The sequence below is a fragment of the Crotalus tigris genome, unplaced genomic scaffold, assembly GCF_016545835.1.
Source record: "Crotalus tigris isolate CLP2741 ecotype Arizona unplaced genomic scaffold, ASM1654583v1 scf7180000017964.494433, whole genome shotgun sequence".
Taxonomy (NCBI): domain Eukaryota; kingdom Metazoa; phylum Chordata; class Lepidosauria; order Squamata; family Viperidae; genus Crotalus; species Crotalus tigris.
Genome location: NW_024096747.1, coordinates 916 through 25,885, shown reverse-complemented (window position 1 = coordinate 25,885; position 24,970 = coordinate 916). Strand labels below are relative to the sequence as shown.

General features: G+C 40.0%; 1 protein-coding gene across 1 annotated transcript in view; it reads left to right on the top strand.

Moving 5' to 3' along the window:
* The window catches only part of COL7A1 (collagen type VII alpha 1 chain), a 120,260-nt gene extending 102,394 nt beyond the window's left edge, over positions 1-17,866 (top strand). The window contains exons 87-112 of the mRNA XM_039345577.1: positions 2,687-2,749; positions 2,835-2,870; positions 3,007-3,087; positions 3,747-3,815; positions 5,740-5,775; positions 6,572-6,613; positions 6,707-6,751; positions 6,883-6,927; positions 7,426-7,461; positions 7,837-7,896; positions 8,541-8,666; positions 9,323-9,394; positions 9,541-9,576; positions 9,744-9,803; positions 11,146-11,190; positions 11,276-11,311; positions 11,972-12,007; positions 12,580-12,636; positions 13,049-13,120; positions 14,093-14,164; positions 14,260-14,295; positions 14,379-14,459; positions 15,220-15,273; positions 15,734-15,787; positions 15,882-15,944; positions 16,660-17,866. Coding sequence (XP_039201511.1) covers positions 2,687-2,749; positions 2,835-2,870; positions 3,007-3,087; positions 3,747-3,815; positions 5,740-5,775; positions 6,572-6,613; positions 6,707-6,751; positions 6,883-6,927; positions 7,426-7,461; positions 7,837-7,896; positions 8,541-8,666; positions 9,323-9,394; positions 9,541-9,576; positions 9,744-9,803; positions 11,146-11,190; positions 11,276-11,311; positions 11,972-12,007; positions 12,580-12,636; positions 13,049-13,120; positions 14,093-14,164; positions 14,260-14,295; positions 14,379-14,459; positions 15,220-15,273; positions 15,734-15,787; positions 15,882-15,944; positions 16,660-16,749 — 1,503 coding nt within the window. The 3' untranslated portion in view covers positions 16,750-17,866. The remainder of the gene's footprint in view (positions 1-2,686; positions 2,750-2,834; positions 2,871-3,006; positions 3,088-3,746; positions 3,816-5,739; positions 5,776-6,571; positions 6,614-6,706; positions 6,752-6,882; positions 6,928-7,425; positions 7,462-7,836; positions 7,897-8,540; positions 8,667-9,322; positions 9,395-9,540; positions 9,577-9,743; positions 9,804-11,145; positions 11,191-11,275; positions 11,312-11,971; positions 12,008-12,579; positions 12,637-13,048; positions 13,121-14,092; positions 14,165-14,259; positions 14,296-14,378; positions 14,460-15,219; positions 15,274-15,733; positions 15,788-15,881; positions 15,945-16,659) is intronic.
* The last annotated feature ends 7,104 nt before the right edge of the window (positions 17,867-24,970 follow it).

Here is a 24,970-nt window from a genome sequence, read left to right as displayed (position 1 = left end):
ATGGTGGGCATGCATATTTAATTTTTAATAAGAAAGTGGACCGGGCTTTCAAATCACATATTTTGAGGAGTGCCTTACTTCAATTTTGGAAAAAGTATAATTATAGGTTAAACTATAAAATACCTATCTGGGGGATTCCTAGACATGCAATTGAGGGGATTTCTAAGGGGATGAACTTTGATAAAATTTCGTATAAAGAATTATTAACTTGGTCAGGTTCGGATTGGCATTTAAAATCTCTAGATGTATTAAGGCAAGGAAATACCGTATTCTACAGTCATGGTTTCAATATTTACAAATAGTGGACAGGTGGACTGTAGATAAAAAAGAAGGAATAACACTAGAAGATGGAAATCTGGTTATTCAGATTAAAGATCAGAGTCAGGCCCATATAAAAAGAATTTACAATGCTTTAATAGAATTAGACTCTGAAACAGAATTGGTTAAAGACTCTATGATTAAATGGGCTCAGAATATCCAGGATCCGATCCCGTTGGACTTATGGGAGACAATTTGGATTAGAAATGTTAGATTTACACAAGCTCAAAATTTGAGGGAAAATTTTTATAAAATGTTTTACAGATGGCATTTAGATCCTAAAAAATTATCTTGTATGTATCCAAATTTACAACCCAAATGTTGGAGATGTGGTAATACGGATGCGACATATTTTCATGTTTGGTGGAATTGTAAAAAGGTAAAGGCTTTTTGGATTATGATTTGGTGGAACATTCAAAAGATTTTTAAAAGGAAGATAAAGTTCACCCCTCAATTATTCCTATTGGGTATCTTTGTGGATTTAAATGACAAAGAAACTACTTTAATGTTGAATTTATTAACTGCAGCAAGGTTATTAGTAGGCTCGTATTGGAAGAAGGACTCGTTGCCTACTTTAGAAGAATGGATATTTAAAGTTTCTAACTTTGCAGAAATGGCAAAAATTTCTGCTTATTTGAAGGATCATACACAAGAAAGATATATTATTGTATGGAGAAGATGGATAGATTATATTCAGAAAAAATATGGGACTATAAAGTTTCATTTATTTTATGAGTAAATTTTATAGTAACTGTTGTAGAGATTTGTTTATATGACTTAATTTAAGGGGAGTTAAAGGTTAAGTATGATTTTTTTTCTCTTTTTTTTCTTTTTTCTTTTTTTTATTATTGTTAACTTTCTTACTAATAACCCTGTACTCTGCTCTGGGAAGTGAGGGGGGGAGGGTTGAGGGTGGGTGATAATGATAATATAGTCATGGTAAACGCTTGGGCATTTCCCCTATGCTGCGTTCATGTGTGTGAGAGGGATGAGAAGGGAGGAAGGAGTAGGGAGGAAGTAGGATGGTTAGAGGAGAAGGGGAGGGGAAGAGAGTAGGAGGGGAGGAGAGAAAGAGGAGGGAAGTGGGGAAGGAGTAGAGAGGGTGGACGCAGCCTGGGGGGAATGGGCAGGCGGTAGCAATGGTTAGGAAATTAATTGTATTTTGTATGAATAAATGGAAAATAAATTTTTTTAAATAAAAAATAAATAAATAAAAATAAAAAAAATGTTGTGGCCTATTGCTATTTCAAGGATTTTTTTCATTGTCAAAAAACTACAGATATGTAGCTATGACCCCTGTTAGGATGGGAACTTCAATCATTAAGCAAAGCAGTTGTTAAGTGAAACATTACATGACTGCTTCACACAACAAGCACAATCCCGGCACTCCCAATTGCACTCATTAAGTGATTGTGCAGGTCATTAAGCATTAAGGACTCTGGGGTGCCTCAGAAGAGATGAGGAAGAGTTTGTGAGTCTCCACTCCCTGCTGAAATCCAAGCAGGATTTTTAACCCCCTGACCTCAAATACACTTGCACACAGTCTTCCCCAACCTCCCCCATCCCCCGAGGCACCCCATGCTCTTTTCCTTACTGTGCATTTTCTGTGCTCAGGAGCTGAAAATCCTCCCTGCTGAAATCCAAGGAAGATTTTCAGCCTCTAAGCAAAGAGAGACTCGCCTGCAGCCTGCACTGGGCATCCCCTACCTGCCTGAGGCACCCTGTGCTTCTTAGCACTGCCTCTCCACTTTCTACTTGGATTTTGGCTCCCTCTCATCTCTAGGGGCTGGCTGAAAGAGCTGCCTGCTGAAGGAGTTCAGCTCCTTTCAGGTGTGGAAGGGAACTCTAACAGGCTGCAGGAGCGTCAGGATTTGAGCTCCATTTCGCATTCCATCAGTGGTGTGCAGCCCACTCATAACAAGCAGCTCTCTCAGCCAGTCCCCAGAGATGAGACAGTGTCTCTCAGCAGGCAAGAGCAGCTTGCAATCTTCTGTAACCCATTGACTTTCTGGGGAACCAGGCAAAGAAGAATGCAAATAGTGATCATGTGATTGTGAGGTGCTTGGCAACCAGTTGTGTGAACAGGTTACCAAGCACCCACATCGCAATCACCTGACCAGAGGTGTGATTGTGCAACATTTTTTGATGGCCAGCACTCTTTCTGAGCCATTATATTATTGGACCATCATTAGACAAATGATCATAAGTCAAGGACTACCTGTATAGATAAATTTTGTGGGTCTCCCTTCTAACACTTGATGTTTCCAAGTTCTGGGAAAGGATCAGGATGGGAAAGCTATGCAGTAGATCTGATGGGATGTCTGTTGATAACTTTGATCAAAGTGATATATATTTTTTTTCCTTGTAGGGTATGACAGGCCCGCCAGGAAGTGTGGGACTCCCAGGACCATCAGGATCCTCTGGGCCTGTGGTAGGTTGCAAATATCCTGCTTTAGTTTGAGAGAACTACTAAATTCCTGAGCTGATCCATGTTTCTTGTTGGGTTTCTTTTTTAGGGTCCACAGGGCCCTCCAGGGTTACCAGGACAAGTGGTAAGTTGCTTCTGCTCCTTCTTCTTCTTGGCCGTTCACTTTTCCATGGGTCATCATTTCGTACTCTGTGTCAAATTACTCTTTCTTCTTAATGAATCAGGCTTTAATGTTCATATGAACTGTAACTATTCCGTAGGGTGAGCCGGGGAAACCAGGTGTACCAGGAAGAGATGGAGTGCCTGGAAAAGAAGGGGAGTCTGGAATGCCAGGGAAAATGGTATGTCACTGTGTGAAACTGCACAATTCTTCTCTGTGCATTTAAGCAGTTTGAAGGTCACCTAACTCCGTTAATTAGGATGTTAAACAGAGTTAAAAGGTAATAAAACACTGAAGTGAGTGGTGAAAAATACAAACCATGCCCATCTGAAAAAAAGACAATTTCTCACACAAATGATATTCTACAGGGACACAACCAGACCTGGGAAAAGAACTAGGTTTTCAGAGATCTCTAACATCAGCACGTTGGGAGCATGCAAATCTTGGCAGTGGAAATACTATTCCAAAGAACAGGCGTCCAGTAGAGAAGGCAAACCTCCTGGGTGGCAATAAATTACATTGTTTAAGGGAGGAAGACTACATCCCCTCTGCTTGATCATATAAGATAGACAGAAAATATTAGACATAAGCAGTCTTGCAACTTGACTTTTAAAACAAGAGGGATACTAAATCGTAGAGATGATCTCATATGTCAACCAGAGTCACAGGTTAGAGAGAAAGGTAACATATACATTTAATAAATAAATGAACTGAATATAATGGGACATGTCTCTAAACAAACATGCATAGGATTGCATCGCCCATGTGGGATGCAGCAGCCTAGCATAATCTGTGCTTCTGTAATAAAGAAAAAAAATGTTTTTGTTAATTGCTTTGTAGGGTATTTCAGGGTCTTCAGGACCTGCTGGTCCTAAAGGGGAACCTGGAGATGCTGGGTCCCCAGGTCAGGTGAGAGGCAACCTTTCCTTTCTTTATCCTTGATGGACAGCTTACATATTTTCTTTTTGCTCCCTTCTCTGTTTAGTAAGTTTTTAAAAATACATTTTTTGCTTTAGTTTTAAATTATTTAAAAACCTGATGGCCTGTCAAAACAATGCATGTAGTCCTCTACTTTTGATCACAGTTGAGCCCAACATTTCTGTTGCTAAGCAAGGCAGTTGTTAAGTGAGTGTTGCCCTGTTTTGCAACCTCTTTGCCATATTCGTTAAATGAATCATTGCAGCTAAGTGAATTATATGGCCATTAAGTCAATCGAGCTTCCCCCCCCCAATGACTTTACTTGTCAGAAGCTGTCTGGGAAGGTTACAAATGGTGATCATATGACCCCAAAACACTGCAGCCATCATAAATACATGCTAGTTTCCAACTGCCCAAGTTTGATTACGTGACCGTGGAAATGCTGCAATGATTGTGTGAAAACCAGTCATAAGTCACTTTTTTCAGTGCCCTTGTAACTTCAAATGGTCGTTAAATGAATGGTTGTAAGTCAAGGACTACCTGCAATTAAATTTTGTTTTTCAAACCAAACCTGATTAATAGCTCTACAATAATAGAACAGCTATATTAAAATAGACCAAAACCTATCAACTGTAGTATTCTGTTTCAACATTGCTTGACCAGTTAAATCCTTGTAGGACATTTCCAGTAGGAGATAAGTACAATAGTATCCTCCTACTCATGTTTCCCAATATTGGCTACTGAGAGGTAATATGACATCTCATCTAATAGAGGTGATATAAATATCACAATAGTTGTTATCTTCTATATTTTATTAGTTGTCTTCTAAGACTGATTTCATGAGCATCATGCACTTAAAAAACTGTTTTTTGCAATAGTCGAATTACTTAATAATCTAACCCAGGCATGTCAAACTCGCGACGTCACATGACGTCGCGTGACGTATCGGAGCTTTTTCGCCATTGCCGGCAATGGGGTGGGCACGGCTCGGGTATAATGAAACCGGCCTGCGAGCCGGCAGTTTGACACCCCTGATCTAATCAAAGTCATCAATCTTTCTCCCTCTTAATGTTTTCTTTTGGTATGTACTATATATTAATTATGTCAAACAATATAGGCCTCTTAAAAAAAAATAATATTAGCTATGTTGTGTGCTACTTTGATTAATCTTAAAATATGTTATTTAGTATGGACATTATAAAACGTTACATTGAGGCTAAGGAAGAAAGAATATATAGTGTGTGGAAACTGACAACATATTAGCAAAACAAATCTCTGAAACAATCATGAGGTTCTTTGTTCTTTTCCATCATTTGTCAGGTGGTTATATGAATTAAGAAGGTACTGGACAGTGTTCCAGGTTTTTCATGTTGACAAAATATATTTTTTCAATAAATAAATAACTTGGGAGTCTTTTTTAACGGTGAATGTTGAAATTTATTTAGGGCTAAATATGATGCAAATGGTTTTTATAATGAAAGAGATATATGCTTCTTTATTTCCAGTGTTTGGCATTCTTTAGGAGAGATTATAGAACCATTACATTTTGGGAACAACTATATGGAGTGTATTTTTTGTTAACAGAAAAATTTTCATCCTTTGTTTTTCAGATCATCGTTTGAAGTATGGAAAACATGATAGCATCCTAGGATTTCTTTTTTATTATTATGTAGCTATTTCTTCCATTATTAACATAATGATATAATTAAAAGGACAGTCCTTTGTTATTAATTGCAGAAGAAAGTAGAAAGAGCAATTCATCCTTCTTTTTCCATTGTCTCAGAAACTGTTATTTTGCTTTTCTTAGCTATATGTAATTTCTGCATTCATTTTTAGAAAAAACTTTATAGCAAATATTGTTTTGATACCATTCATTTATTCCTGTTAATCTTTCTTCTTAATCTGATTATTATAGACTATAGTGGGGCCTCCTGGAATGAAAGGTGAGAAGGTAAGCTGAAAATCCAGATAAATAAATAGAGAAAATTAATATATTATTATTTGGGGTATAAGAACTTAACAAAAAATCAGTTAAATATTCTTTGGTAGCTTCAAAATTTTCAGATTTTGGCTCACAAAATCCTCAAAGATTAGTTCTTGATATTTATAGTGATTTTATTAATGATGATAATTACAATAGTACAAAAGGAAATAAGATAGAAGGATGAAAAAGAAGAGAAAGAAAAGAAATATATATATATTAAAGAAAAAAAAGAAATATATGAAGAAGTGATTTCTCATTTTCATCATAAGTATAAACAATTTTAGTAACTTATCACATCCTAAAATATAACAAATACTGTATTCTTTTCTTCCCATTTCCCATCTGTTATCTATAAACAACTTCATAAAGCCTCATCATTTCAATCTTGATGTCAGCAAAACTCCAGTAAAACTTAACAAAGATAACAACATATCTGTTTTAATCTTCATCAAATAAATCAGCTCCACTTTTCAAAGCTGTCTTCATCCTGCCATTTCTTCCTCCAGAAGACACTAAATAGTAGCCCTTGAATGAAAATTTGATTTTATGATATAAGAAAATTTTGCTAGTATGTCTTATTTGAAACAATAGCTTGCTTCAGGCAGGTTTCTCTGGGAAGAACTTGCATTCTATGAATGTCTGGCAAATAACTGAATTTTGCTAAATAAAGTGGTAGATTTTGTACACTTTCTAGAAAAGCAAGATTAAGCCCATTTGAATGGACATTAATATATTGATAAATTATCTTCATGGTCTGTTTTAGGGTGAACCAGGCGATTTTGATGAGGAAGTTCTGAAGAAGCCAGTAAGTTGGCTTTTCGTATTCTTTTCCATGCTTATTTCCCCCATTTCCAGGCAACTGGTTCCCAGGGCAGGTATTGATCTTTCTTCTTTGCAGGGTCCCAAAGGTGATCGAGGCATACCAGGTCCTCGTGGAGACAAGGTAAGAAAACAGTTTTACAGGCAGGAACTTCAGCTCTCATTCTCCAGCATCTATCAACTTCACAGAAATATTTGTCTTTAATTCATTCTCAATGTTGACCTGTCTAGATTATTTCTATATTTTTATAATAGGGTAATCCTGGAAGTCCAGGGATATCTGGAGATCCTGGAGAAGATGTAAGTATTTTGGAATATACAATATAGTAATTGTATGATTGCAGAATCTGCAATGGCTTAGTAGAAATATAATACCCCAAGTGGGTTTTGACCAGATGAAAAGACTCAGTTGTGAAGAGTTATGATCTAAAAATGAATAATTATTTTTAAAGGAGGATATCGTAATTTAATCAAATACACTAAAATATGCCTAATATTAAATCCCTTCCTGAAGAGGACTTTTACTGTTGTTGTTTTTTAAATTTCAAAATAGAATCTAGACTGCAATATACTGAGACAACTTATTCCCAACACTAAATAACTTCTTGCGTTCAAGAGCTTTTACATATTAAAATTTGATCTCAAATACTTTTAATAGACTGTTTTCTCAGGAGATATGCTGGCTACTTGTCTTCTTTTTTGTTCTGATTTTGAAAGATTTCATGTGCCTCCTTCTACCTTTGCATTATTATCAACCATTGAAACAGTAATCTATGATATATTTCTGAATTTTAATAGGGAGCCAAAGGATCAGCTGGGATCAAAGGCGAAAAGGTATATGGTGATTGTCATATATTTTGTTCCCGATTCTATAGAAGATGTGTGCTTAATTTCTAAGAAGATTAAATAATACACAAAATATTAGAGTGTTTAGTCATTAATTCCAGCATAGCATTCTGAGAAATTCTCAAATCACATCATTCAAAGTATGGGTAGGAGAGCACAGCATAGAGAAGAATGCCTATAAAAGAGCACCCAGGAATCGCTGTGCTTGTTCAGACGTATATCATGAACCTATTGTGTTTTAGGAAGAACTACAGGAGTTTTCAGGGCATGCAGTCTGTGCGGAATGCTCCACCACCATGGTTTATTCACATAATTTACATATCTGTGCATTACATTATTTTTTTCTTTCACTGTACCATTTAGGGTTCAGTTGGAATTGGCATCCAGGGACCTCCTGGACAGGATGGACCTCAAGGCTTAAAGGTAATTTCTTTTTCTATGCTACTGTTCCAAAATGACTCTATTCTGTTCTTCCCCTTATTTCGTGATACACTTCTAACTTCTTATTTCATGATACATTTCTAAAGACTCCTCACTTCTAACTTTTTCAGTACTGTTGTTTGTGGACAGCTCCTGCCAAATTAAGTGGTTCTCAACCTTTTCTTCACATTTAAATACCTTTTGTGGCCACGGACCATGGCCACGAACCACCAAGACTTAACTCATAACATTTCTTCAAACCGTCACGTACCCCCTGTGACTACATCACAGACACCCAAGGATCTAGGACCACAGGTTGAGAACCATTGCAGTAAAAGATTCTGGAGAGTAATTTCTTAAAACCTACAATAGAATGGAGATTTAATTTCTCAGATTAACCTTTAAAAGTTAGAATTTCTTGTTTCATTTCTGCATGCTATGTCCTATATATCATTCTTCACTTGGAGTTTCGGTTAAGTCCGGAAACATTTTCAAATCACTTAAATTTGAAAATGCACAAAATGGGGAAGTATATCGATGCATTTGTAATTCTTTCTTCTCAAATGTTTGAAGAACAACAACAAAAAGACTTGCAGCTTCTTAGCTTATTCTGATGCCTAACACCATATATTGTGCATTATTTTCAGGGAGATCCTGGTTTACCTGGCCCACCAGGCCCACCTGGTTCACCAGGTGGAGTTGGAACTCCTGGCCAGCGTGGCCTGAGAGGAGAAAATGGAATGACTGGCCAACCTGGACCCCCAGGAGAGAGGGTAAGATTGATAATTGCTGTTGTCATCCCATAGCCTGGTGTGTTCTCTGAATAAAGGAATAACAACCTCTAGAATCCACATTGAATTAATATTCCATCACTGATCATTCCTCTTTTTATGACCCTTTGTATTGCCCTCTTGTTCTGGATTTCTCCATAATGATAAGTAGTCTTTAGATTTGTTCTTTGTCTGAGCACTCAACCTATGCCTAAAGACAAATGTCACATTATTTAAACTGATTCACTAAGTTTTATGCAGATGGGAAATCCTGGGTCCTTGGCTCAAATGCTGAACTCTGTTCCTCCAATCTTCATCCCATTCTGTCCTCAACTTTAAAGTTGAAGAAACTAACCATGTATAACTGATAGAAAGAGAATGGCTTATGTCAATGATTTTTCCCCATAATGTACATTTATATCTTCTCCACATTTAAGTGTAGGTCAGCAGTGTGTAACTCTACTTACAGTATACAACTGGAATGCAGACTCCAGTAGATTTAATAATAATAATAATAATAATAATGATGATGATGATGATGATGATGTTGTTGTTGTTGGAAGGGACCTTGGAGGTCATCATTTCATTAGGAGTAACATGAACAAGGCTTCTCCTGTTTGGAGTGAAGCCTCTGGGTTGACAGATATTTTCCTCATTAGGGTTTGATTGGCTTCCCAGGGAGAGAAGGTACTGCAGGGTCACCAGGACCTCCAGGACCCCCAGGTTCACCAGTAAGTAATGAGATGGTTGGAAAGTAGTTTAATGAGGACTGTATGTACAGTCTGAATCATATCCTCTGTGTTGCATTGCTACATGTACATGTTCTTTGCTAAATCTATTTTTATTATTCCCTTTTCTTATGATCGCTTTATTGTAGGGTACTTCAGGCACTCCAGGAGTAAAGGGTGACAAGGTAATCACATCTGTTTCTCCAAGATAACTTATTCTAATTTTTGCTCATTCTACAATCAGTCATTTCTTGGATTTACTATTAATAAATGAAGTTTTAACCTTCAAAACATAACGATTAAAGGAATTAATCACTGATAGGCTTTCCTTTTGTCATATTCTGATTTTTAGGGGGACACAGGTATTGGACAACCAGGACCTAGAGGAGAACGAGGAGATCCAGGATCTCGGGTAGGTATTTTACCCTGACTCTGGAACTATCTTAACATCATTATCCAGGCATGGTGATATTGTATGGGTGTGTATAATATTTTGAATTATTTGAGTACAAAACTTAACGAAACTCCTCATTTCAAAATTAAATTTATTCAGGTGCAAGATAGGCTTTTTTTTTTGAGATTGAGATTGAGATGGAGTATTCCAAAGTACACACTGTTTTCAGCTGTGAAGATTTCTTAAGATTTCGAAAGCAGTCTGTTACTCAGAAGAACAGTTTCAAAGTGGAAAAAGAGAAACTTTGACAACTCAAAGCCCAAAAGTTTGAAACATGATGTGTGTTGCATACTCTTATGCTGAAATTCTAATCATATTTGACCAATAACAAAAGATGAGTGCACAGAACTAACTGTGCTAGATATTTCAGGGTCTGAAGCAGAAAATATTTAGCAGTACTGTAATATCTGGTTTTTCCTCCTATTAAAGCAGAGGATGGATATTTAGATTTTGTAAACTAAAATTGGTTAGAGCAGACATGTCAAACACAAGACCCGGGGGCTGGATGCAGCTCGTGAAGTGGTTTCATGTGGCCTGCGAACCCATCCTGGAAACAGTGAGGGAACGGCCTCCGCTGGCTTGACCCTGGCCCAGGCCGGCTGGCAGCCAATGTACAATTTTGTGGTGGCCATCTATGCTGAAACACGTTAAGTCTTAGCTCCACAAGGCCATCTAGAAACAGCAAGGAACCAATCCCTGCCGCATTGGCCCCACCCTCTGGGTGCATGCTGGGGAGGTGTCACCCTTTGTGAGGAATGAAGAAATGGACCATGCCTTGGCACTTGCTCCGGTCCCACCCCCTTCTGCCAGAGACCCTCAGATCTGTCCCACTCCTGCCCAGGCCCCCAAAGGCACCCTTCACGCGAACGATCTAGAGCTGGCCATGCCCACCCAGTAGGCCACATCCACTCCATCCACACCCACCCAATAGGCCACACCCACCCTGGCCCCACCCACCCAGCCCCCCAAGGGCAACCGCAATGCTGATGCGGCCCTCAATGAAATTGAGTTCAACACCCCGTGGGTTAGAGATTCTATCTCCCAATATAATTTTGGGCGAAAACAAATATTATTAAAATATTCAAAAGCCATATTTTATAAAAGCATTTCTCCGTTCAGAAAAGGACTGTGAAGTTTAAAATGTTGGAATAAAATATGAACTTTAGTGTGGCATTTTGGGATTTATCAGCTGGTTGAGTTTTATGGGAAATTCCCAGCTTTGGCTTGATGTACAGTTGTCCCTCTCCCTGCCCCGGTTATTCTTTTGTTCTGTATGAATGTTTTACTTGTCTTTTCTCAGGGTGAAGATGGGCGCCCAGGTCTGGAGGGAGATCGAGGGCCTGCTGTAAATATCTCACTCAATCTTCTTTCCTCTATTTGTCTGGTCCTAAGCATAAACATTTTGCATTTAAGCATTGTTTTGTCTTTAGGGCCCTCCTGGAAACAGAGGAGAGAGGGGTGACAAAGTAAGTAAGAATGGGGTGGGGCAGTTGTTAGGAGGAATAGAATATTCCTGCTCTGTCCTATTTCTAATGCTGAAAAATAAAATCATTTTATTAATATAGTTTTAGCTTTGGAATGAGTGAAGAAAAGTAATTAAACATCTGGCATGTCCTGTTGCCAAGCACCGGTTACACTGCAAATCTGAATTATGTCAAAAGAAAACACTTTTTGGATAGACAAAGAACCAGCCTGTAAAATATGCATAATTACAGTGTGCCCTTTCCCTTACATTGTCTAGTCCTCATAATAAGTTGGCTGCTTTTTAAGCAAGCACCCGGGCCACAGTGAAATCAGATGATGATGATGATAATAATACCCTATACCATTTCAGACAAATGGCCGTCCAGTCTCTTCTTAAAAACTTCCAGTATTGGAGCATTCACCGCTTCTGGAGGCAAGCTATTCCACTGGAGTTTTCAAAATATCTCTACCGAAGTCTAACTCTTTAGATTCCTGGAGGCAAGGGCTTATTATCCTAGTTTCTGCTGTGAAGTACCATGGATTATAATTATTAGCCTTAATATTAACCATCTATATATTTATAATCCAACTGATCTAAGAGTGCTAGATCATTGACAATAATTATGTAAATTAATTTATAATTATACTTTTTTTTCTCTTAGGGTGACATTGGGCTTATGGGGCTGAAAGGAGACAAAGTAAGTATCACAGTTTTGGAAAGATTAAGTTGTGATTAGTGGTGATACCTGTGCAGTTCCAAAATAAACTTGCTTGGCAAGTGGGCAGCCTTAGAAAACACATGAATGAACAAACAAACTCTTCAAAGCAAGCCAGCATCTATGCAAGTCTACCAACAAAGTTATAGCCCAAAAATATTTTCATCTGATACACATTAGCCTAACCTTGAAAAAGATATAAGAAATCTCCAAGTCTCTGCTTTATCTCTTGCATTATTTGAAGGGAGAAGGCCTTCAAACTCAATCAGGCACAGATTTTGCAGGCAAAAGTTGCAAGGTTGAGTCCTGGGTCTCTCCAGGTAGCAGAAATTATGACATGAATCCCTGATAATTTCCTAGCTGTGAGGTAATTGATTACTTTTTTCAGAATTGATTTATGGGTTGGTTTTTGCCATGCTTCAAACAAAATATTTTATTATGGAACAGTTGATATTTACATTACAGAAAAATTGTTATTAGCTCAGAGCAGAAATGAAAACTGAACAATTGAAGTATTTAGAACCTTCTTGATTGTCATATTTTCTCAATTATAGGGAGATACTGTCATTGTGGAAGGCCCAACAGGTCTGCGGGGGAACAAAGGAGAACCAGTAAGTAATATGACACACAAAAACACTAATTTCTCTTGTAGTTAAATTGCATCATTTGTTTTTTTTTTTAAAAAAAATTTCTTTTTAAAAATCAATCTGTATGCTCTTCCATAATAGCACTTCAACTTTATTTTTGATTCTCTTGCCAATGATTTTTTCCCCCTTCCATTCAACTGTGTCTGATTCTGCCTGGACAAGTCCGTGCAAGGTTTTTCTAAAATTGTTTGCCATTGCTTTTTTTCGAGGGCCGAGAGAAAGTGACTGGCCCAAGGCTACCTATCTGGCTTCACGCCCAAGGCAAGATTAGAATTCACAATCTCCCAGTGTCTATCCTGGAGCCTTAACCACTATATCAAACTGGCTCTCATTAATGATTTAAAAGGTATATTTTTTTTCTTTTGCACTTTCCTAGGGAGAACGTGGCCTAAAAGGAATGGAAGGGGACAAGGGTGACAAAGGGGATCACGGAATCATTGGAGAGAAGGTACTGGGTCAGATCTTTGGGTTGCATTTATCACGATAGGCGAGGAATTCGGATTGTGTCAGGCAGGTAAGAGAGCAGGCAAAGGCGCATCTTTTGCTGTATCCCATACAGATACTGCAAGAGGCTGGCTCCTCAAAAGTGCTAAAATGCTTCCTAAAAATCCTGCACACTCTAGAGCAGGGGTCCCCAATCCCCGGTCCTTGGACCACTACCAGGCTGCGGCATGCCAGCAACCGGTCTGCACAAACAAGCAAAATCCCATCCGTGAGATGCAGGCAGCACACAAAACCATGCGCCCTCTGGTCCACGGAAAAACCTCTCTCCACGGAACTGGTGCCTGGTGCCCAAAAGGTTGGGGACCTCTGCTCTAGAGGCAGTGAGGGCTAAAGGAACCAGTACCTGTATTAGAGTACAGAAGATGAGTTAGAGTGAAGGAATTGGTAAGGTCAATGACATCTCTGTGCATCACCTGAAAGCATTCCATACTGAACCTTTTCATCCTGCAGGTTTCAAATGTCATAGCTGAATTTTGTAACTTTTTTCATTGGAGGGGGGGCATGGTCAAAAGGCAAAATTAGGTCTTTTCAAAGCTCACACCCACTCTTCGTAGTTCCCGACAGTTCTGGTGCTGCTGCAGAGTTTTCTGTTTGCTCATTGTGTCTCCGAGTTATGAAACTTTGCATGTTGCCAGATATTTATTAAACTATATGAATATATGTATAGATCACGACTGAAAAAGGCAGTCTGTCTATTTAAGTGTACCTAGTCCATCCATCAAAACAGTAAGGACTTTCTGGAATACTGCACAAGAGACAATTCAATAGAGAATCCATTAAAAGCATTATGCCAAGTTTCATATAAGAAGAATTATGAATACTTTCTTTTTTCTTGAGCACGGGAATTAGATAGGCATTTTTCTCTCTCTCTTGATCTGACACTCATGTTTGTCTGTAATTTGCAATTTTAACTTAGGGAGTAAAGGGTGAACAAGGTGAGAAAGGATCCACAGGCTTCCCTGGTGCACGAGGACCCAGTGGGCAAAAGGTAAGAGATTATTTCTTCACTCATGGTTGCATATCTACTGGACGGTTTCATTTTCCTATCAGGTGTCTATATACTGGCTGTTTTCCTTTACACAGGGAGAAATTGGTAAATCGGGAGAACCAGGAGAGCCGGTGAGTGCTCTTTATGTGTTGCAGTTTCTGCCTACATTTGTGCAGTTCCATGTATCACTTTGCCTTCATCTTTATTTCTCCAGGGCCAGTCTGGAAAGGATGGTATTCCTGGAACCAGAGGGGAGAAAGGAGAAATGGGACCTATTGGAATGCGAGGCCCAAAGGTGTGATCTACCATAGTTATTTTTACCTTCTTATAAGTTTAAGAGATTCTCTCCAGGTCATATAGAGTTGATCTCTATCGCAAAGATTTGTGAAGCTGATGCAGGGAGAGGCGTATATTAGCTCAGAAAAGAGCTACCTGTATCTGTACAATGGAGTCAGAAGCTACATATTCATGCTGGGTTGCGCAGTGGTTAGAATGCAATACTGCAGGCTAATTCTGCCAACTGCCAGCAGTCCGATTCTCACTGACTCAAAATCGACTCAGCCTTCCATCCTTCCAGGGTCAGTAAAATGAGGACCCAGATTGTTGGAGGCAATAAGTTGACTCTGTAAACTGCTTAGAGTGGGCTGTAAAGCACTGTGAAGCAGTATATAAGTCTTAAGTGCTATTGTTATTAGGTTTAACTGCAAAAAGAGCAGTCTAGCCCTTTTACCAACAAGAAGGTCTAACCTCTACATGCCAGTTTGCATCATATTTCACAGGAGATAAAACCTTGGACAGAGGTTCAGATATTTTTTTGCCAGGCTTTTATTTTACTGATTTCTTGTGGATTTCAAAGTCTTGTTTTATAAATTGTCATGGTAGGAGCTGTAGCTTCTTTAATGTTGTTTGCATTATATTTGATACAGGGTTTTTGTTTCTTTGCTTTTCCTCTCTTCTTGTTTTTAGAAAAACATTCTAAAAATATGTACAGTCAATATTGGAGATGTGCATCGATGTTATGTTTATTTGCAGTGCTCATTTTATTTCTCTTTCAGGGCGATCGAGGAATGAAAGGAGCCTGTGGCCAAGATGGAGATAAGGGTGAGAAGGTGATTGCCAAATTTACTCTTTGATTTCTTTGCATTATGAGATATTAAGCAAAAACTAAAAAAAAGATTGTTTTTTTTAAGTTGTATAATGATAATTTGGAATATTGTAAAAAAAATGGAAAAATGGGAATTGAAAATATACAGACCTCCGAAGAGAGAATTGAAATCAACAGTAGAAAATAAATTATTATTTTTCTTCCACTTCAGCTACCCTCAGGGTACATACAAGGCTTTCCTTCTTAAGGGCAGAATTCTGGACATGTCTAGAATTCTGGACATTTTCAAAGCATTGTGTCTGTATACGCAGAATCTGTTCTGGGATAGATAAATAATAATTTGGGGAATCTTTATCATAGTGAAGCCCCTCACTAAATAGAATATAAGCCTGTTGCAATTTTGCTGTCTACATTTTCTTTTGCCTTCCCTTTTCCAGCTGAAACGTTTTTCCCTTCTGTTCTAGGGAGAGCCGGGGTTACCAGGCCGAACGGGCCTTCTTGGAAAGAAGGGTGATCCTGTAAGTGCTTCAAGTATCTTCCAGTGGGGAAGTAGAGCAGGTCATATATTTGGACAGAACAGCCTATACCTTTTGCCTTTTTTTCCCCCCCTAGGGAGAGATTGGCATACCTGGGAGCCCAGGAATCCCTGGAAAGGAAGGCCTTATCGGTCCAAAGGTATAGAACAATGAATACATGATATAATAATATATAGAAATACAGCATAGAATGGTATACAGCAGACCTGGCTGGAGAATTCTGAGAGTTGAAGTCTGCATCTCTTCACGTTGCCAAGGTTGAGAAACATTGATATAGAGTAATGAGCTTATATGGGAAGAAAAGTGAACGCTAGCACTGCAAACGAAAGGTATATGACTCTAAGGACCTTAATGGCTGCTGTCAAAGATGCCAATACTATGGAGTTCTGAGAATAGAGGTAGCCCAGATTTGCTGTATATACTTAGTATATACTAAGGTGTCAGTAGATCAGTATTGAAGTATTGATGGCGGGGAGAGGTTGTGAATATCTGGCCCCACATCCCAGAGAGGGTTAGCACCCACAATTCAGAGATTGAGGTTGCCTTATAATATTGTTGTGTATTGAACTTACATGGTTCAGATGTAAGTTGGGAACGGTGCTGTCTCCATTTTGGTTGGAAATGGTGCTGTCTCCATTTTGATTGGTTCAACCAATCACCAATAAATCAGCCTACTGTATATGAATTTTTTTATCATGAAGTAAACTTTTTTGCATATGTAAGATACATACACCCATATGCATACATAAACACACACACACACACACACACATACTTGGGGGAGTGGGATATGGCTAGATAATTTGCTTCTATACAAATCACACCATTTTTATATTTATTTATTTTCCTTATAGGGTGACAGAGGATTTGACGGCCAGAAAGGATCCAGAGGCGATCAGGGAGAAAAGGGTGAAAGGGTGGGCTATTCTTTCACTTACAAATAATGGAGGGGGGGGGAAATCAATACAATAAAATCTGCATACTTTTAAAATCTGGAAATAAAAGAAATGCCATGCTTTTAAAAGCTATACTTGGGGATAAATAAATATAAATCAGGGGTGTCAAACTGCCGGCCCGCAGGCCAAATGCATATGGCAAAACCGGCCCATCCCATTGCCGGCAATGGGAAAAAAAAGTCGTGATACGTCGCAACACGTCACGTGATGTTGTGAGTTTGACTTCCCTGATATAGATGATATAGCTAGATATGGGTATATATAAATGAATACATAAAATTCTTAGTTTGGATGAATTTGTCTGTTTAATTTGCTATCAAAGCAATAGAAATGCACCTATAAACAAAATAATCTTTTGGTTTTTTATTTCAAACTGCCTAGATTTCAATCCCTTTGAGAGCCAGTTCTCACAATAGGAGAAACTTCTTGCACATTAAAACAACAGATGAAACAATTCCTACCCAAAAAATAGTAGTTTAAAACCTTGATTTCATTATAACTAGGGCTTGTATTTGATACACAGCAGTTGCTGGAATTCTTTTCATGATAACTTTTATTAGCTTTAATCTTAAAAATAAATCTTTGTATCAGAGTTGTGTGTCTCTGACCAAACGTTCTAAAAAGCAGCCTGATAGCCCATTAAATTAATTGTGCTTATATCTTATCTTCTGAAACCTTGCAGTTTAATTTTCATAATATAATTACTTTTCCAAAATTGTAAAACTGTCCACTTATATGTTTATTCATTATTAGAGAAACATAGGCAGAAATTGTTTTAACCCTTTTCAGAGTCATCGTGCAGTCTCAGTTAAGAGGATTACAAGGTATAAGATTTCTGCTTTTGGAAAGATTGCTAAGGACTCTACCTTTTAATACAAATCTAGGCTTATGTGCATAATGAGGATAATATAAGTAATGCTTATATGGTTCAATAAACCTGGTTTATTGAACTATACAAATAAGGGGATATCACTCAAAGTTAGAACTCTTAAGTGAGTTTTTATAATATAATCCTTACTTGATTCATAGAGATAATAATAATAACAATAATAATAACAACAACAACAACAACAAATGTGCCACACTTACTATCAAACAAGGAAAAGTAGTGAAAACTGAAGGAATCAAGATGCCCCACGAACATAACATTAAGAGTCTGGATGAGGAAGAGTACTACAAATACTTGGGTATCCTTCAAGCTGACAACATTAAGCACACTGAAGTCAAGAAAAAGATTAGAGGTGAATACATCAAGAGAGTGAAGAAGATCTTAAAGTCCAAACTCAATGGTGGAAATACCATAAAGGTAATCAACACCTGGGCAATTCCAGTCATTAGGTACACAGCTGGAATAGTGGACTGGACTCAAGCAGAACTAAAAGCAATGGATAGGAAGACCAGAAAAATAATGACAATGAATCATGCCCTTCATCCACGCAGTGACATTGACAGACTTTATCTACCAAGGCAAATAGGTGGGCGTGAAATGCTGTAAGTACATCAGATGGTTGAAGAAGAAAAAATGGCTTTGGAAGAATATCTGAAAAACAATGATGAAGATGCACTGAAATTAGTATATCAGGAAGGCTTACTGACTACTGGAGAGACCAAACTGGCCTACAAGAAAGACCAAATGAAGAACAGAATAGAGGCATGGGAAGAAAAAGCACTACATGGCCAATACGTTAAAAAAATAGCTGGGAAAGCAGATAATAACAAGACCTGGCAATAGCTAAGAGCAGGAAAATTGAAGAAAGAGACCGAGTGACTAATTCTGGCTGCACAAGACCAAACCTTAAGGACAAATGCATATAAAGTCAAAATTGAGAAGACAGCAACAGACAGTAAGTGCCGCCTATGCAAAGAAGCTGAAGAAACAGTGGACCACTTGGAAGCTGTTGCAAGAAGATTGCACAGACTGACTACAAACAGCGGCATGACAAAATAGCAACAATGGTGCATTGGAAAATCTGCAAAAAATATCATTTGCCTGTAAGCAAAAACTGGTGGGATCATAAAATAGAGAAAGTCATAGAAAATGATAAAATTAAACTTCTCTGGGACTTCAGAATTCAAACAGCAAGCACCTGCAACATAACACCCCAGACTTAACAACTGTCGATAAGAAAGACAAAAAAGTCTGGATAGTGGACGTGGCAATGCCTGGAGACAGCAGAATAGACGAGAAAGAAATGGAGAAGATAATAAAATACAAAGACCTACAAATAGAAATAGAAAGACTGTGGCAAAAGCAAGCAAGGGTAGTACAAATAGTAATAGGCTCCTTGGGTGCAATTCCAAACAACTGGAGCACCACTTGAACACCATTGGCATTGACAAATTTGCTATTAGTCAATTGCAAAAGGCGGCCTTACTAGGAACTGCTTCCATCCTGCGACGATATCTGTAATACCATCAAACATCCACATCTGCCTATCCCAGGTCCTGGGTAAGGACTCGATAGGTAGACAAAATGCCAAATCCAGTCTGAACATCTGGCTGACTGTGCGATGATCCATAATAATAATAATAATAATAATAATAATAATAATATAATAATAATAATCCCCCAGTGAGGCACTACCTTGACGTGGTTGTGGGGCTTGTGTACTCTGAGGAAGATGAGAGCTATGCCAGAGGTTCAACCATACTGGACAGGTCTCATCAGAGGAGTCAGACAAAGAGTGTCTCTCCCATAAAAAATATGGTGAGACGTAAATTTCAGAATGCCATACCGGCTCGGACGTCGCCCGGGTTAACAAGGTCCGCGCTAGATATTGGAGTTCCTGGATATCTGGTGAAAAATGGGTTACAGGACTCAGGACTGTTGGCTGAGCAACCAGGGCCAGCAGCTGCAGAACTACTGGAAGAAAAGGTGTTTACCCGTCGCAGATACACAGTGATGGAAAACAAAGAAATAATGATCTGTTACTACAGATCAAGTCCAACAAGAAGAGGATATCTAAAACGAATGCACCAGTTCTGGAAAGAACAACATCCAGAATCAGAAATAACAGAACAGAGACTAGCAGATCAACGCCGATTTATAACACGAAATAAAGTATTCACAGAAACAGAATTGGACGAACTGCAAAGGTTTACCCAGGGCAAAGAAATCAAAGCCTTACCAGAAGTAATTCAGAATGTAGAGGCAAACCAGGGGGAGTTGGCAGTGAAGGAATCCAGCAGAGATATACAACTGTTCTCATTTGGAAACCAGGCACCTCTCCTCAGGAAGAACAAAACCCTCTAACTAAAGAAATAAAAGAATTGAAACAAAGAATAACTGAGCATCTAGAACAGCACAAAAACAACAGAATAAGGCTACCTGCATTGAAGCTTGTTCCAAAGAAACAGCTAGCACAAGCATTAAAAGATGCAAATACTGCAATATCAAGTATAAGCACCAATTCACTGCAAGAAACAAACCAACTAATGTACAGCACAGCTGCAGTTATAACAGAATACCTGGGATGCAAAATCAACAAAGAAGAAAAACAAACAAACAGTGCACCAGAAAAATGGAAGGTTAGACTAGAAAATAAGATCAGCAAGTTAAGATCACATGCAAGCAAGCTAGAACAGATGAAAGAAAAGAAGCTGAAGAACAAGAAGACCAAAGAATACCTAATCAAGAAATACCACTTAGAAACAAGGAAGATCAAGGAAGCACTGGAAATAATAAAGCAACAAATAACAGCTATAGCCAGGAAAATCAGTAGATATGAAGCTCGAATTGCAAACTATAGGCAGAACCTCCAATTTCAATCCAATCAGAAACGTTTCTACCAATCCATCAATGGAGAAACTGCAAGGAATCAGTCAGTACCTGACAAGGAAGAAACAGTGCAGTTCTGGAAGCAGATATGGGATAACCCAAAGAAATACAACAAGGATGCGGCTTGGTTAAAAGAGGTGGATGCAAATAAAACAGAAGTTGAAATGAAAGAACTAGTAATAACAACAAAAATGGTAGAAAAAAGAGCAAAGAAAATCAAAAATTGGTCAGCACCAGGTGAAGATGAACTGCATGGGTTTTGGTTGAAACATCTAACTGTTATACACCCACTCATTGCCAAGCAGTTCAACAATATATACTACAAGGAGGAGAAATTGAAAAGTGGCTAACAACTGGGAAAACCTACCTAATAATGAAAAATCCAGCAAAAGGGGCAACACCAGGTAACTACAGGCCAATTACCTGCTTACCAACAACTTTCAAATTACTAACTGGTGTAGTAGCTGATGCAGTGCAACAGCATCTAGTTGAAAACAATCTCTTTCCACCTGAGCAGAAAGGAAACCGCCCCAACAGCAGAGGAACAAAAGATCAACTCCTAATAGACAAAATGATCTTGGAAAACTGCAAGAGAAGGAAGACCAACCTGAATGTGGCATGGATTGACTACAAAAAGGCATTTGACTCTCTGCCACATGATTGGATAATAAAGTGCCTAGAAATAACAGGAGTCAGTAGAAACATCAGAAAATTTGTGCAAAGATCGATGGCACAATGGAAGACACAGTTGCAGATCAATGGTGAGAGGCTGGGAGAGGTTAATATCAAGAGAGGAATATTTCAAGGAGATTCATTATCACCATTACTATTTGTTATTGCACTGTTTCCTCTGTCAACAATACTGAATAACTCAGGACATGGCTATCAAACATCAAAAACATCTGCCAGACTATCCCACCTCCTTTATATGGATGATCTGAAGCTGTATGGAAAAACATCATCTGAAATAGAATCGCTGCTCAACACTGTCCGTATATATAGCCAAGATATTGTAATGGAGTTTGGCTTGGACAAATGTGCCACACTTACTATCAAACAAGGAAAAATAGTGAAAACTGAAGGAATCAAGATGCCCCACGAAAATAACATTAAGAGTCTGGATGAGGAAGAGTACTACAAATACTTGGGTATCCTTCAAGCTGACAACATCAAGCACACTGAAGTCAAGAAAAAGATTAGAGGTGAATACATCAAGAGAGTGAAGAAGATCTTAAAGTCCAAACTCAATGGAGGAAATACCATAAAGGCAATCAACACCTGGGCAATCCCAGTCATTAGGTACACAGCTGGAATAGTGGACTGGACTCAAGCAGAACTAAAAGCAATGGATAGGCAGACCAGAAAAATAATGACAATGAATCATGCCCTTCATCCACGCAGTGACATTGATAGACTTTATCTACCAAGGCAAATAGGTGGGCGTGGAATGCTACAAGTACATCAGATGGTTGATGTTTGTCCCGCGCCTTGCAAACGGCTCGGGCGTTTGCAGGCAGTCCCGGGCAGGTGCAAAGCTGCCCGGGACCAGACAGGCTGTCGCCAGCGCCGTGCGCATGCGCGGGTGCTGGCGCGGGAAAAGTAACCCATTTACCCGGGAGTTGCCTATATAAGAGGCTGCGAGGCGTTTGGGCGAGGCTGAAGCCATCTTCCTGTAAGCTGAACGCTGAATAAAAGAAACTGAGAACTCCAGCTGCTTCTCGTGTCTGTTTTCCCGCCACGGACTCAACACTGGCGACGAGGATGGGATGCCTTGCACTACCTGGAAAGGAAGAAGTGTAAGCTTACCCAGGAGTCCTGAGCGGCGAAAGAGGAACGGCGTCGACTCGGCAGCTGCCCGCCAATCCGGTGCGCATTCGGGGGTAGGCTGGCTGATAGACCCGTCTCCTGAAGATCCGAAGATGGCGAAAATCGGAAGGCTTTCGGAATTCGACGTCTCACATCCAGAGCGGTGGGAGTCCTACGTATCCAGAATGGAGAACTACTTCAAGGCAAACCAAGTGAGGGAAGATAGCTTGAAGGCGGCCACCCTGCTTTGCATTTGCGGCCAAGACGCCTTCGAAATCGCAGAAAACCTTGCAGCACCTGTCCCAGTAGAGTCTGTAAGCTACGCAGACCTGAAGAAGCTGCTGAAGGAGCATTTCCATCCCAAGGTGTCCGTTATCTCATGGCGCCACACCTTCGAACAAAGGGATCAATGGCCCGGTGAGTCAGCCAAGGAATACATCGCCGCGTTACGGAAGGCCGCCAAGCCCTGCGAGTTCAAGGACCTCGAGGAATGACTGAGGGACCGATTCGTGTGCGGGTTAGGGCATCGCGAGCTACAACAGAGACTTTTCGCAAAGGAAGAATTATCCTTCCAAGACGCCTTAAGGGAAGTCACCGCAGAAGAAGCAGCAGGCGGCGCCGTCAAAAACATGCGGCCGATCAGAAACAATGCAGAGGGTGCGTCCGTGCACCAGGAAGACGTCCGACGAAACTCCGAGGAGGATCCGGACGAGGAAGTCGACCGTCTACACCCCGCGAGGGAAGAAAACCAGAAGGGAAGCTCTTTGGCTCCGCTCAAGTGCATCGGCTGTGGAGGTCGCCACAGGAGAACCGACTGCAAGTTCCGCTCCGCTACCTGCCGGGCATGCGGTAAACAAGGGCACATTGCAGCTGTGTGCCTGGGCCGACGAAAGGCACAACCCCAAGAAGAACGCCTGAAGGGTACCAGATTCCCCCGCCAGAATAGGGTAGGTGTTTGCGCTTCGCGAAGAAGCATCTGTAGAACAGGCACACACAAGCCCATGAAGAAAAAGCTGTCACTCAACGTGAAGCTACAAGGGGTTCCATTATCTATGGAACTAGACCCAGGGTCTGCCCTGTCCATCATTTCATTGCATACATTTAGGAAGATTTGTTCCAGAAGTGGGTCTAAGGCCAAGTTAAGGCCTTCTGATATTGTATTACCAGATTTTCAGAACTCAAGAGTGTGTGTTAAGGGGGAGGCCACCCTTAACGTGCAATACAAGAGTTTTGAAGGTCCACTAGACTTATTAGTAGTAGGGGGTGAACGAACGAGTCTCATAGGACTCGATTGGTTTGAGGCCCTTGGGATACACGTCACAGGACTCAATAGCTTACAAACACTCGACCTACAGGAAGTCTGCAAAGAATTTGCAGATGTTTTCAGCCCCCAGCTGGGCACATTCAAAGGACCACCTGTGTCCTTAAAGCTAGACCCCACTGTCACTCCCATTAGGATTAAAGCAAGAAAGTCCCTTTTGCTTTAAAAAGTAAGATTGACACTGAATTAGACAAACTAATCCAACAGGGAATCCTAGAACCTGTTGATTCCAGCCCGTGGGAGACCCCCATTGTCACGCCTCTAAAGGCAAATGGGGACATTCGCATTTGTGCTGATTACAAATGCACACTCAATAAGGCATTGCAGCAACATGCCTATCCTGTTCCTGTGGTCAGTCACATCCTGGCCTCTCTCAAGGGGGGGCGTGTTTTTGCAAAGCTTGACCTAGCTCAAGCATATCAACAGCTGCCTGTTGATGATGATGCTGCCATAGCTCAGACCATTGTGACCCACAGGGGAGCCTTTAAAGTAAAAAGGCTACAGTTTGGAGTAAATGTCGCTCCTGGGATTTTCCAAAGCGTAATGGAAAACACACTACGAGGTATACCAGGGGTCTGCCCCTACTTTGACGATGTCTTGATTGCAGGAGACTCCACACACATTCTAGCTGAAAGGCTTAGGGCTGTCCTGTTAAGATTCAGGAAATCAGGCCTCAAGCTCAGAAAAGACAAATGCCAGATTGGGGTGCCTTCTACTGAATTTCTGGGATTCAAAATTGATGCTGCTGGGATTCATCCTGCTGAATCCAAACTAACTGCTATTTTAGATGCACCCAGGCCAAAGTCTAAGGCCGAACGTCAGGCCTTTCTAGGCCTCCTGAATTTCTACAATTCTTTTCTTCCACATAAAGCTAGTGTAGCTGAGCCTCTTCACAGGCTACTAGACAAACAGGCTGTGTGGCTGTGGTCACAAGCGCATGAGGCTTGCTTTAAAGAAGTCAAGGCCTTGCTCACTTCTAACAGTGTTCTTGCACATTTCAACGAGTCTCTCCCTGTGTGCATCGCTTGTGATGCATCCCCCTACGGGGTTGGAGCTGTCCTGAGTCACCTCAGGTCTGATGGAACTCAGGTTCCTATTGCATACTACTCCAGAACACTGTCTTCTGCCGAGCGCAACTACGCTCAGATAGACAGGGAGGCTCTGGCTGTTGTTGCTGGAATTAAAAAATTCCACGATTTTCTATATGGCAAGCATTTCACGGTCTTCACTGACCATAAGCCTCTGCTGGGACTGTTTACCACACGTAAGCAGACTCCCCACATCATTTCCCCTAGAATGCTTAG